General features: G+C 49.9%; 1 protein-coding gene across 1 annotated transcript in view; it reads left to right on the top strand.

Moving 5' to 3' along the window:
- Nucleotides 1-13693, top strand: part of GNMT (glycine N-methyltransferase) — a 76402-nt gene that overhangs the window by 49236 nt on the left and 13473 nt on the right. Inside the window, exons 4-5 of the mRNA XM_069236437.1 lie at nucleotides 4254-4396; nucleotides 7932-8050. Coding sequence (XP_069092538.1) covers nucleotides 4254-4396; nucleotides 7932-8050 — 262 coding nt within the window. The remainder of the gene's footprint in view (nucleotides 1-4253; nucleotides 4397-7931; nucleotides 8051-13693) is intronic.

The following is a 13693-nucleotide window of genomic DNA, read 5'->3' as shown; positions in this document are numbered from 1 at the left end:
GGTAATGCAGCTTTTTGGTGCCTGCGGTTGCAGGGGGAAGATTCCGTCGACCCACGGGAGATTTCTTCGGAGCTTCTGGTGCAGAGAGGAGGCAGACTACCCCCACAGCATGCACAAGCAGGAAAACAGTCGAGAAGGCGGCAGGATCAGCGTTACAGAGTTGCAGTAGTCGTCTTTGCTACTATGTTGCAGGTTTGCAGGCTTCCAGCGCGGTCAGCGGTCGATTCCTTATCAGAAGGTGAAGAGGGAGATGCAGAGGAACTCGGCTGAGCTCATGCATTCGTTATCTAAAGTTTCCCCAGAGACAGAGACCCTAAATAGCCAGAAAAGAGGGTTTGGCTACCTAGGAGAGAGGAAAGGCTACTAACACCTGAAGGAGCCTATCAGCAGGAGTCTCTGACGTCACCTGGTGGCACTGGCCACTCAGAGCAGTCCAGTGTGCCAGCAGCACCTCTGTTTCCAAGATGGCAGAGGTCTGGAGCACACTGGAGGAGCTCTGGACACCTCCCAGGGGAGGTGCAGGTCAGGGGAGTGGTCACTCCCCTTTCCTTTGTCCAGTTTCGCGCCAGAGCAGGGGCTAAGGGGTCCCTGAACCGGTGTAGACTGGCTTATGCAGAATTGGGCACCTCTGTGCCCAACAAAGCATTTCCAGAGGCTGGGGGAGGCTACTCCTCCCCTGCCTTCACACCATTTTCCAAAGGGAGAGGGTGTCACACCCTCTCTCAGAGGAAGTTCTTTGTTCTGCCATCCTGGGCCAGGCCTGGCTGGACCCCAGGAGGGCAGATGCCTGTCTGAGGGGTTGGCAGCAGCAGCAGCTGCAGTGAAACCCCAGGAAGGGCAGTTTGGCAGTACCAGGGTCTGTGCTACAGACCACTGGGATCATGGGATTGTGCCAACTATGCTAGGATGGCATAGAGGGGGCAATTCCATGATTATAGACATGTTACATGGCCATATTCGGAGTTACCATTGTGAAGCTACATATAGGTAGTGACCTATATGTAGTGCACGCGTGTAATGGTGTCCCCGCACTCACAAAGTTCAGTGAATTGGCTCTGAACAATGTGGGGGCACCTTGGCTAGTGCCAGGGTGCCCACACACTAAGTAACTTTGCCCCTAACCTTTACCAGGTAAAGGTTAGACATATAGGTGACTTATAAGTTACTTAAGTGCAGTGTAAAATGGCTGTGAAATAACGTGGACGTTATTTCACTCAGGCTGCAGTGGCAGGCCTGTGTAAGAATTGTCAGAGCTCCCTATGGGTGGCAAAAGAAATGCTGCAGCCCATAGGGATCTCCTGGAACCCCAATACCCTGGGTACCTCAGTACCATATACTAGGGAATTATAAGGGTGTTCCAGTAAGCCAATGTAAATTGGTAAAAATGGTCACTAGCCTGTCAGTGACAATTTGGAAGTAATGAGAGAGCATAACCACTGAGGTTCTGGTTAGCAGAGCCTCAGTGAGACAGTTAGGCACCACACAGGGAACATACACATGCACACCTATGAGCACTGGGGCCCTGTGTGACAGGGTCCCAGTGACACATACATATAGGCCATAAACCTATGAGCACTGGGGTCCTGACCAGCAGGATCCCAGTGACACATAACAGCCATACTGAAAACATGGTGTTTTCACTATGAGCACTGAGGCCTGGCTATCAGGATCCCAGTGAGACAGTGAAAACAGTGACAAACACCCTGACATACACTCACAAACAGGCCAAAAGTGGGGGTAACAAGGCTAGAAAGAGGCTACCTTCTCACAACCATTTTTTAACGCCTGCTCAGAGCAGGCGTTAAAGAGACGCTGGGCTTTTTTTTAACATTAGACCCCCCCCTTTCATTGCTGGAGTCGCATCCTTTTTTTAATTTTTTTTTTTTTTTTACGCTAGTCCAGGAATGCGTCAGTTTAGCGCCACAGATGCGTCAGAATTTCTGATGCATCTGTGGAAATGTGTGCCATGAAGCGCTGTATCATAAATACAGCACTACCAGGGTGTCGCTGGGAGTCCAGAGCTGGCGCAAAAACCTGGCGCATCAATTTTGATGCACCCGTTTCCTGTAAATGAGGCCCTATATTTATAGGTTAATATATTTTCCTCCTTAAACTATTTGTTTTGAGTTAATGTAGCATTTTATTGGTTCTAGGTTAATTATTTTAAACTAATTAACCTATTTATTTCACATCAGCATATTTTAAAATATTTTTTCAAACTTAATATACTTTATTATTTTTTCCCTAGATTTGCCAGAGGGAGTCTGCAGCCTCTGTATGTGCTATTTCTGTAGTGCAAACCTAGCCAATAAGCAGCGGAGCACTTCGTGTGTGAATGTGGCTAGTCTTAAATTTACACTTCTAAGTCCAGGGTTAGTTGTCTCCACACACCTGCTCTGTGCTTGTTGAGATATGTCACACTTAGGTGAACAGACACAGGTGCAGACTCAGGTGTCAATCTACATGTGTAAATTTACCTTTGTGAAACAGGCCCTTGGTGTGTCGTGACTTTCTGTGGAGGCATCGGTGTCAAGGACTCGCTTCTATTCGATGCTCTAAAGCATGACCTGGAGTTGTATTTCACACACCTGTGCAGGCATAAGCCCTACAGTGCCTGTGCGGCTGCAGTCCTTCAAGGAGCTTCTTCAGGACAAGATGGTTTACATGTCCTCGGTCACCTTACCACAATGCAGGGGTGGCTTCTTGGAGTCAACCGAGTGGTGTGTGAGTGTTATGTGTAGGATGTTTAACAACACTTTTGTGTTGTGCATGCCTTCAGTGTGTGTTCTCTTGAGGTGTACTGAGAGATGTTTGTGCCTAGGATGTGTGGTGATTTAGGGGGTGATTATGACCCCGGTGGTCAGAGCTAATGTGGTGGCAGTACCACCAGCAGGCTGGCGGTACTTACTGCCACTTTATGACATTGGTGGGTTGGCTGAAGCCAACCCGCCAATGTACCACTCCGACCGCCATGGCGGTAGCAGCTGCCGGGCTGGAAATAAGAATCTCCAGCCTGGCAGCCACCATTGTGCCGCCGACAGTGTCATCACCCTTCCTACCGACATGGTTTTCATGGCATTCGTAACGCCACAAAAACCATGGCAGTAGGCCCTATCAGTGACAGGGAATTCCTTCCCTGTCACTGATAGGAAGACACCCCCATTCACACATATGCAGACACACACTCATCCACACATACATTCATCCATTCACGCATACATCTGCACACACATCAGAACATGCATGCAGACGCGCATTCACATTTCCATGCATACAAGCGCTCACATACATACATGCAAGCAACACTAAACACACACTCACCCCCCCCCCCCCCACACACATACCACCCCCCTCCCCTGTCAGAGACCCGACTTACCTGAATCCAGGGGGGTCTTCTGGAGGGGGACGGGGCGCTGCTACCGCCAGCAGCGCCCGCCAGCAGAACACCGCCAGGCTGTATTATTTGTCATGATACGGCTGGCGGTAGCCGCGCCACCTTACCGCCCCCTGCCAGCATGGCCACAGCCAGATTTCCACCCTTCTTGATGTGGAAATCCAGCTGTGGTCATATTATGACGGACAGATGGTAGCCGCGGCAACTGTCTTTTGGTGGCCGCCACAGCGGTAGGCGGTTTTTACCGCCATTGTCAAAATGAGGGACTTCGAGTGTATTTAGTGGTGTGTGTGGCACTCGCAGAACATGGAATGGTGTTTGTCACAGATGTGTGCATTCAGTAGGTTTTCTGTTTCTTTTGTGTGTGAAATCTTGAAGTGCATTGAGTGGTGTTTGCAGGTGGGGTGGATAGCTAAGAATCTGTCGAAGGGTCTGTGCACATAGCCTATGAACCAGGTTTACATGTAGCAGACAGTGTGCGACTTTGTTTGCTACCGTGGGCCACAGTCATGGAAAAGCGGAGTCTATGGTATGTTGTATCCTCAGTGTTCTTGTGAATGTGACCTTGGAGGGTTGGTGGTCATGGGAGGATACTCACGTTGTCGCGTGGTTGACATCACTGTAGTGCTATGAAGTGGGAACATGTCACAAGCCAGTGCACTTGTAAACAATCAGACAAACTAACGTATAATTAAATGAGCTGGTTATTTTTTAACCTGGGCAGGTACCAGGTGCATGTGAATGTAGGGGTGACAGTAGCTTGGACCTGTGTGTGCCTCTAGGTGGGAGGGGTCCTACCCCACTCCTCCCCGGTGACCCCCACTGTAATAAAGACTCTTCTCCTAACCCCTGTCTGTAGGTGACCAGAATGACCAGAGGTTGGCGCTGAAGAACATCGCAAGCATGGTGCGACCAGGTGGGATCATGATAATTGATCACCGTAATTATGACTACATCCTGTCCACGGGCTGCGCCCCCCAAGGAAAGAACATTTACTACAAGGTAAGAGCTGGATGGTGCCAGGTGGGCAAGGGCTAGAGGGGGGAGTGATGGTGGGTGGGGCGGTGGCATCTACAAGGGCACAGCTCATTAGCTTGGCACAGTTATGTACTTGATAAGGGTGATCAATGGAGCAGTGTCTAGCGGGGCCACCCTTCTTACACATAACCAATCCAAAGGAGCTTTAATAAACGTGATCTTTGCCAATCTTGTCGCAGGCACGAAGGCAACCATCACTTCATGTCCAGAAACACCCGAACTGCCGATCCGGACAAGCCCTCATAAATTCTAATGAACAGCACTATGGGGGTGATTCCAACTTTGGCTGGCGGCGGGCGCCGCCAGCCAAACGGGAACCGCCAGAATACCTCTGCGCGGTCAGAAGACCGCCGCGGTTATTCTGTGTTTCCTGCTGGGCTGGCGGGCGACCGCCGGAAGGCCGCCTGCCAGCCCAGCGGGAAACCCCTTCCCACGAGGAAGCCGGCTCCGAATGGAGCCGGCGGAGTGGGAAGGGTGCGACGGGTGCAATAGCACCCGTCGCGATTTTCAGTGTCTGCAATGCAGACACTGAAAATCTTTTAGGGGCCCTCTTACGGGGGCCCCTGCAGTGCCCATGCCATTGGCATGGGCACTGCAGGGGCCCCCAGGGGCCCCAGGACACCCCTCACCGCCATCCTGTTCCTGGCGGTCACGACCGCCAGGAACAGGATGGCGGTGAGGGGGTCGGAATCCCTTGCTGCGCTGCCATGGAGGATTCCTCAGGGCAGCGGAAAACCGGCGGGAGACCGCCGGTTTTCCATTTCTGACCGCGGCTGTACCGCCGTGGTCAGAATGCCCTTGGGAGCACCGCCAGCCTGTTGGCGGTGCTCCCGCGGTCCCCAGCCCTGGCGGTCAATGACCGCCAGGGTCGGAATGACCGCCTATGTTCTTCACACCTGCCAGAGAGCTTCTTCAACCTAAATTTAAAAACCTTGATTGAGCCTTCACCATCCATCGCTGAAGGGGGCCAGTCCGTAGAGTAGCAGTTCACTGCAAGTCTATCCTGTGAATAATCCTCTTGGCGTGCATACCTAGCGGAGGTCTACATCACTTCCTGTGCAGCAAACCAGGCTTTCTGCATACTCCTGTTCTGACCAGTAGAAGGGTCTGACCCCAGCCCTCTGGAGGCACAACACCAAATGATTTGGTTCCTCCCAAAGAAAAGTCTCCCATTTCTTCCACCCACTACTCAATGTTGACGCTCTTCCAATTAAACAACATAATTTGTGGTCCTAAAGGGAGCACAGGATTTGAAATGGATTTTAGTGAGAGGACCGCTAGCCCTTTTTAACCTGGCCCTGTCGATGGATGGTGACGCAGGTTCTGCTTTGGAAGATACTGCATCACCTTGATGTTCTAATGTCCTTTGATTCACAACTAATCTGATGCAGGTCGGGCTACAAAGCTACAATGCACTGTGTGCAATAGACGTTTCATATCTCAGGAACATTTATGAGGGTCTTCAACAGCAAAGAACCATACTGCCCTTAATTCTGTAAAACAGGACCACCACTTAATGCACTCTGAGGGCTGTGGTGCCAATCAGGTGATTTATTTTAGTATTGATCACTGATTCACATGGTTTGCAGCATGAATCTGTAATTGAATCACACGACTGGCACTCGTCTTCCACTGGTTCCCTTGTAAAAGTTTCAAAAGAGGCTTTAAAACCTTTAAAACATTCTGTGGCCTTAGTTGGCCATGTGTGTTCAGACATTGATCACACGAGACGTTTTGAAACCCATCTCAGTTCAGCTTCTGCTGACTTCTTTCTCCAACATCGCATTCAGTGCAGAATTAGCTGCACTTCCATGTTGGGATCATGATGTGTGTATTCTTGTGAAAATATGGGCTTAGGTGGCATGACTTTACCTGGGCAAAGTTTGTGTTAAGGCTCCTGCTGGGGCACAAACACTGTGCGTGGGCGGCTGTTATGTGTGTGAGAGGTCACTATAATGTGGCCCACAGGCATGTAGCAAAGTGTGAGTGTGGGGCTGGGGTGGTGTCTGTGGATTGGTGTGTGTTGCTGTGGCTGTGTGTAACATCTCTGCTAACTAGCTCAGATGGTGTCTGTGTGGAGGGAGGTGGATAATGTGTTTGTGTGTGGCTAGTTAATGACTTGTGTAGGGCAGGAGTAGTACCCGTAGGGATGGGCTTCCTAGTGTGACCTGAAAGAACTGGAGGGCATGACAAATGTCTTAACTGAGACCTTAGGAGTGTTAGGCAGGAATGAAAAGTATATAGCCTGGCCAAATGAGTACAGTCAGTGAAAGAGATTCCACCCGAGTGCAGATGTAAAGATACTTCTCGTAACTTACCTTCGTAAATATCGGAAGTCGTAAACTTAGACCAAAAGACTAAGTTTACCTTTGTGAATCCGGCCTTAACTGAACACCGTCCCAGAGACATGCAGGGCTTAGAACTGAGACGGTGAACCGAACTTCTAACCACTGTGCATACAAGTACCATAGGAGACTGACCTGCGGGCCCTAGAGACGGTAATCTTGATGTTCCCACTGACAGGCTGTAATGTTTCTTCATAGATCACTGTTGCATTACCCGTAGCACCCCATGACAGCTGAGTTCTGTTGCATAATTGAGTTGTGTTGTATTACCTACCTGGTGTCATAAAGTCCTTTTTATTTTTCATGCAGTTAAAGCACACCCCTGGACAGTCCTCATTGTGTCCCTTTGTGTTTTCTTGAGTTATGAGTCTCTGGCCTCACGCCACCCCCTCCGTAAGTGTTGGATTACTTGGTGCTCAGTTTTCAGTACCCGGAGCATGTCAAACTCCAGGACCTCAGTGGTGAAAGACCTCAACCTCATTGGTTCTGGTTGGGTAGTGGCAGCTTTACCCAGGTGCCCCATGGAGATCCAATTCCCATCTGTAGAGCTTGGTGGTCTTCAGGCTTGAACTCTTCCGTTCACACGTTCCAGCCCTCCCCACCAGTGAGGAGTTTTGGAAGAAGATCACAGTGACCAGGAAGGAGATGGCGGCCTTCAAGAGCACAACCAGCAGAGGGAGTAAAGCTACTCCCACAAGCAACAAATGTTGTGTCAGTGCACATGTCAACGTGAAGCTTTAGGGACCAGGCACCCCTACCATCCCAGTGAGAGAGGGGAGTGGGCTGAGGGCGAAAGTCATTCATGGTTAGATCAGGGAGGTGAGGTGAGGTATATGATATGCTTTGGCGTGGGAACTTGGAGCTAGCTGTTGAGAAGTGAGCACATGGAGGTGATGTGATGTGGACAGATGGAGGTGCACTGACCAAGGAAGATCAAGGTGCCATGAGGTGGGGATTGGAGGTGATGGGACATGGGCAGATGCGTGTGCTATAAGGTGATCACACAGAGATGCTTTGAGATGGGCAATGAAGGTTCTGTGCGGGAAAGGGTTGGTTGTGCTATAAGGTGAGCAGATTGTGGCTCTGTCTGTTTGGTCTTTGTAAGTGTTTCATGTGGAAAGAGACAAGTGACTGTGATGGTGTTTCTCTTCCAGAGTGACCTGACCAAAGACATCTCCACCTCAGTGCTGCTGGTGAATAACAAACCTCACATGGTCACGCTGGACTACACTGTGCAAGTGCCAGCGCAGGAGGATGAACCACCAGAGATGAGGTATATTGTCCTTGGTGAAGAGTACTGGGATGAGAAGGGGTCTGGGAGGAGTCTCTAGTGATGGCCGGTGGTTGTAACATATGGACGGGTGGTGTGTCCACAGACCACACTTTGGGAGAGCTATGGTGAGCAAATAAGAGGGGATCCATTAGCAGGTTTCAACATCTATCTAATGCCAGCAGGGTGACCTGAACACCACTTTCTTGAAGCGGTAGGGGCTGCCCTAATTAGGCAGAGCAGTGGATTCTCCTTTGAGGATACAAAGCTGACATGATCTATTTTTTTTTTTTTTTTTTTACACATTTCTTATCTTTTCAGAATGTGGTGACATTTCATGGAAAGCGTTCCTGTGCCCTTTGTGGGTGTGTGGGAGGGATTCATGGGCAAGGGCTGAGGTACTGAGGCATCTCTTCTTACAGGAAGTCTTAGCTTCTGCATACTTGTTACTCTTTTTAAATGGCCTATGAACGTTCACCAAATTTCCTTACATTGGAGTCTCCTCCACAGGCAGTCACTAGTCTCGGGCCTTACCCATAAGTAGGGCAGTGTATTGCGACTTCCATATTGCAGTCCGTCTGCTGGTACCAGAGAGAGGGAAGGTGGCGAGGGCCATTTGGAGGAAGAGGAAATTAGGGCCTACCCAAGCAAGGATCACTCCCGTGAGTGAGATACACTAACTGGAATGTGGATCCCCCTCCTTCCAGGCTCTTGAGACGATTCACAGACCTGGAATAATGACGGAGGAAGATTGTAGACCCTCAGGTCATCAGTCTGAGGGCTTCCTTAGTCCATCACCTGCAGAACGCATGCACAGCTATCCCTGTGGCTTTCAGATGACCTCCAAGTGGATATGGTGCTGCAGAGCTAGGAATACTAATTTGTTATTTACTGCATGCGGGTAGAGAAGGGAAACCAAGACCTTCATAAGAGATTGGACAACAAGAAATCAACAGTTTTACCTATTCAGTTTTATTGATTCATGAGTTTATTCAGGCACCTGTACTGTAGGGATAGTGTTTCACGTGCCCTAAAAATGCTGCTTCAGAAGAAGGTTTATATGTGGAATTTGTGTAAGGACCCTGTTGTAGTTCAACAGAACTACAGGATATTATCTGTACCCCCAACAGCACTGTGTCTCCCAACCCCACTGCGTTGGGGATGGGTATGATATCTATTGGGTCCGGCTAGACTCAGTGTATGTACATATGTGGGTATTTATCCAGTGCAAACTCAGCCAGTGGCAACAGAGCCCTTCCCAGGCCCTCAGTTACCATTAAGATGGACATTCAAGCTGTCTTCAGAGAGGCGTGATCGGCTGTAGATGGCTCTTTCAAGTGCCAGCTGCTCATTGTGGGGAGTGGGTGTTGGCCTACCCAAGGAGGTGTGTGATTGCCCAAGCCGTTGAACTGCAGATAGATCCAGGGTCAGAGCCCATTCTTGGCGGCCAGTCCGGGCAGAGTTCATGCTTCTTGTTTGGTCACTTAGAATATGGCTGCTGCTTTGACGACCAAGACCCTGTGTTACCTCCGGGGTGCCAGCGGGCATTGTAAGTGAAACGGATGGTTCTCCCTCCAGCTTGTTGACAAGGAGAGCAAGGTCCAGGGGCCCTCAAAGTTCATAGGCGAGCTGTGGTCTGTAGTCCCACCGATCGTCTAGGTCATCAGTGGCTTTGATGTTGTAAGGTCCAGTGGGAAAGGAGGGAATAAAAATGAACATCAGACTACAGGACACTGGGGTGGGGGAGTCCTACACCTTGGGGGGGGGGGGGGTGGTCCTACACTTGGGGGTCATATACCTGGAGGTCATACAACCACAGGTCATACACCTGGGGGGGGGGGGTTCATAGACCAGGGGGTCCATAGACTGGGGGGGTGGGGAGGGGGGGGTCATACACCTGGAGGCCGTAAATCTGGAGATCATACATCTGTAGGTCACACACCTGGAGGAGGGGGGGGGGGTTCACACACCTGGGGGGTGGTCACACACCTGGCAGGTCGATACACCTAGTGGTCATACACCTGGGGGGGGGGGGCGGTTATACATGTTGGATCATATACCTTGAGGTCACACAATTGGGGGTCATATACCTGGGGTCATACAAGTGGTGTCCTACACCTCAGGGTCATAAGGTCATACACCTGAGGGGGTCATATACCCGGGGGTCATGCACCTTGGGGGGGGGGGGGATTACACACCTGGTGGGTCACACTGAGGTCACGCCCCTGGGGTGTTATATACCTGGAAGGGGGGGGGGTGTTATACACCTGAGGGGAGTCATACACCTGGGGAACATACACCTCAAGGTCACACACCAGGGGATCATACACATGGGATCATTTACCTGGAGGTCAAACTTTGGGCTCCTACATATTGGGAGGGGGGCACACACGTGGTGTTCTACACCTCAAGGTCCTACATCTGGGGGGAGGTTCCTACATCTGGGGGGGGTTCCAAACATCTGAGGGGTCACGCACTTGGGAGTCACACACTTGGGGGGGGGGTCACGCATCTGGGGGGATGGTGTCACACTCTGTGGGGGGTGGTCATACACCTGGGGAGTTATACACCTGGAGGTCACACACTTGGGGGGTCATACACGTTGCGATCACACACCTAGGGATCATACATATGGGATCATATACCTGGAGGTCACAAACTTGGGGGTCATACACCTGGAGTCATACACGTGGTATCCTACACCTCAAGGTCACACACCTGGGGGGGGGGGGGGGTTATATATCTGGGGGTGGTCACGCACTGGGGATCACAAAGTTGGGGGTGGGGGAGTCATACTCTCCATGCTGGAGGCAGCCAGATGAAGCTGTATCCATCACACATTGAGATCCGCCACGTGACCAGCCTCACATGCAGTCAGTAGCCCCAGAACCCTGATGGCTCCTGGCTGTGGATGAAGTGCCACCTGTCTAAGAACCACTCAAGGAAGGTATTGGTGTCCTGTGGGCTTCTGAAAATCTGCTTCATTAAGAGCCCGACAAAGTGATCAGTTGGCCATGAAAGCTCAGGAAATATTTTGCAGGCACACAGCATCAATTAGTTGCATTTTTTGGAATGAATAATTACTATTGCAAAAAACAAAACTCAAGAGTGCATATTTTTTTTTTTAATGTAAATGAAAATGTCTTTGACCTTCAGTTGACGAGGAGTGATGGGGAAGCATTTTCTCACAATATGTGATCAATTAACCTTAAAGCTCATCTAGAGGCCACTTGTCACGTCAATCAAGTAGGGAGAACAGACCTGCTGCTCCATCCACATGGAGTGCTGGCATTCCAACAAAGCAAGGCTCCACGGGTCCACAGGCTTCAGCCGCATCTCACACAGATGTGACCAATGCACCTAGAGGCCACATGTGGAGATTTGTATTGAATTCTACGTCCTATCTAAAAAGTGTCCAGTTCTGGAGATCAAATCTGGAGCTTTGCATCCACTTCTAGAGGCCTCGCCTCAGTCTCAACTTCCACATACTCTCGTTGAGCCCCTTCCAACACTTCAGATGGATCCAATGATGGACTTTCCATGACCAATAAATCCACCCCCACTTCAGCCTCCGCAAAGGGTGCCACCACACCCAGCCTTCCCCCGCCCAGTTCTCCAGGTAACTCTTCGCTCCACTTGGCAACCCTCAGTCTGCCATTACCCAGCCTCATGACTATAGGTATTCCATTCATCAAGGTGGACATACACTCCTCTACACAATTAACAACTACCCAAGTGAATTCCCAGAACCTCACGCAAGCACGTTTGTCCCATCTTCCTTCAGCTGCCTGCTTCATAACTGCAGATCAGCAGCCAGTTACTGCATCGAAAGAGCCAACTTAGTCCTCTCTCACATCCTCAACCTTTTATTCCTGACAGAAACAGCTGGCTGACGTCTCCTAGCACAGGCCCTCGACCTCCTGATTCCCCTTGGCTTCTCAATCCTCCGTCAGGACTGTACCAGTAAACCCCGCAGGTTGAATTACCCACAGTGTCTGCCTCCAGTGTAATAACATAAAATCATCCTAGGCTGTGAGGCGTGAGTGCCTCTCTGTTGCATTAAAGACGTCCCACCAGAAGCCCACTTTATTCCACAAAAACAATCTTCTCTTTGTCGAACACCTGATTGCGCTTATAGCTGAGAGATCAAGAACCAACTCTGACATTTGCTCAGACCCAGCAGTGTCACAGCAATTTTTAACAACAAAACTCTTAAACAATTTTGTTGCTGCCCCACTCATACGAAAGGCTCCATCCTCGACCTCATCAACTGCCACCCTCCAGTTCTTGTTGACTGACCTGATCAATCCCTTCCACCTTCTCTGATCAAAAACCTCTGCATGTGGAGAAGACCAGAAACCCCGAGTGTGGATCAGGGACTTAAACAGCATCTACTAATCCTGGCTCAGCTCTAAAATGACCTCAAAACGCTTGTCCTCCTAATCAAGCAGTGGCACAACAAGCCTTGTTAGGAACTACAACTCCATAATGACGTTGCTAATGATCTCACCACACTCAAACTCTGAAACACCCCCTCATCACCATGGTTCTTCAAACAAATCCAAGAGGAACAAAAGATCCTCAGACCCATTGACCTCTTAAGGACATTAAACCCATCCAAGGAAGCCCCTTTTTTTTTTTTCTTTTATATTTTCAATCTTGGAATCTACAGCAGAATTCTTCAGAAAGGAAACCCTGATGGTCCAAAGTAAACCAATGTAGATCTTTGACATTGACAGGAAGTCCATGTCCCAGCGACCCCCTCACATTCTGCAAACCGACGAAGAAACCTGGGGCAACCTCTTAAACTTCTGCACAGAACTGATCACAATCAACCTCTCCATTCTTAAAGCCACTCAGTCTCTTCTAGAAACACTGCCCAGTAAACCCAAAGAAAAATGATCCTATTTCATACCGGAGCCTGATGATCTGCATTGGAGAATCCGATCTCAGCTCTCAAGCCCACCCACGCTTTGCTCACCCCATCCTGGCAAAGACGGTCACAAATATTGCCTCTACCCCTGTTCCTTACCGCATCCAAATTGTCAACTCCTCCCTGCAACGAGGCATAGTGCCAGATTACTTGAAATCGGACCCGGTCACTCCTCTTCTTAAGAAACCAGACACAGACCCCCCAACCTCAACAACGCCTGCACTATGTTCAGCTTCCCCTCCCTGGCCGAAGTAGTAGAATACGGTCATCTCACCAACCTAACAAGTTCTTAAAGAAAAGCCGCCTCTTCTACGTACACCACCAAGACGCTCCAAATAATAGGTGATGCTCTTCACGTAATGGGCAATGTTGACTTCTGTCGCCTTGTTCTCTTGGACTTATCCTCCGCATTTGACAAAGTCAACCACTTATTCCTTCAAAGAATCCTAGACGATTGTAAGTGAATCAAAGACAGAGCGTTAGACTGATTCCAGCCCTAACTAACAAAGCGATCTCAGCAGGTCAAGCTTTCTAACTCTCTACCAACTCGATGCCTCTGAGTTATAAAAGGGGTTTCTGGTTAGGTAGGGTTTGAACATCAGCTAGACAGAACCCACCACCCTAGTGAGGGCGAGTAAGTTACCTACCGAAGATAACCTGTGCTCACACCCCGGGGCTTACACTGGTATTACACACAGTATATACACCCCATG

This window comes from Pleurodeles waltl, chromosome 5 (assembly GCF_031143425.1).
Source record: "Pleurodeles waltl isolate 20211129_DDA chromosome 5, aPleWal1.hap1.20221129, whole genome shotgun sequence".
Classification (NCBI taxonomy): domain Eukaryota; kingdom Metazoa; phylum Chordata; class Amphibia; order Caudata; family Salamandridae; genus Pleurodeles; species Pleurodeles waltl.
Note: the sequence above shows the minus strand (reverse complement) of the source record. Positions and strands in the feature narration are given on the sequence as shown.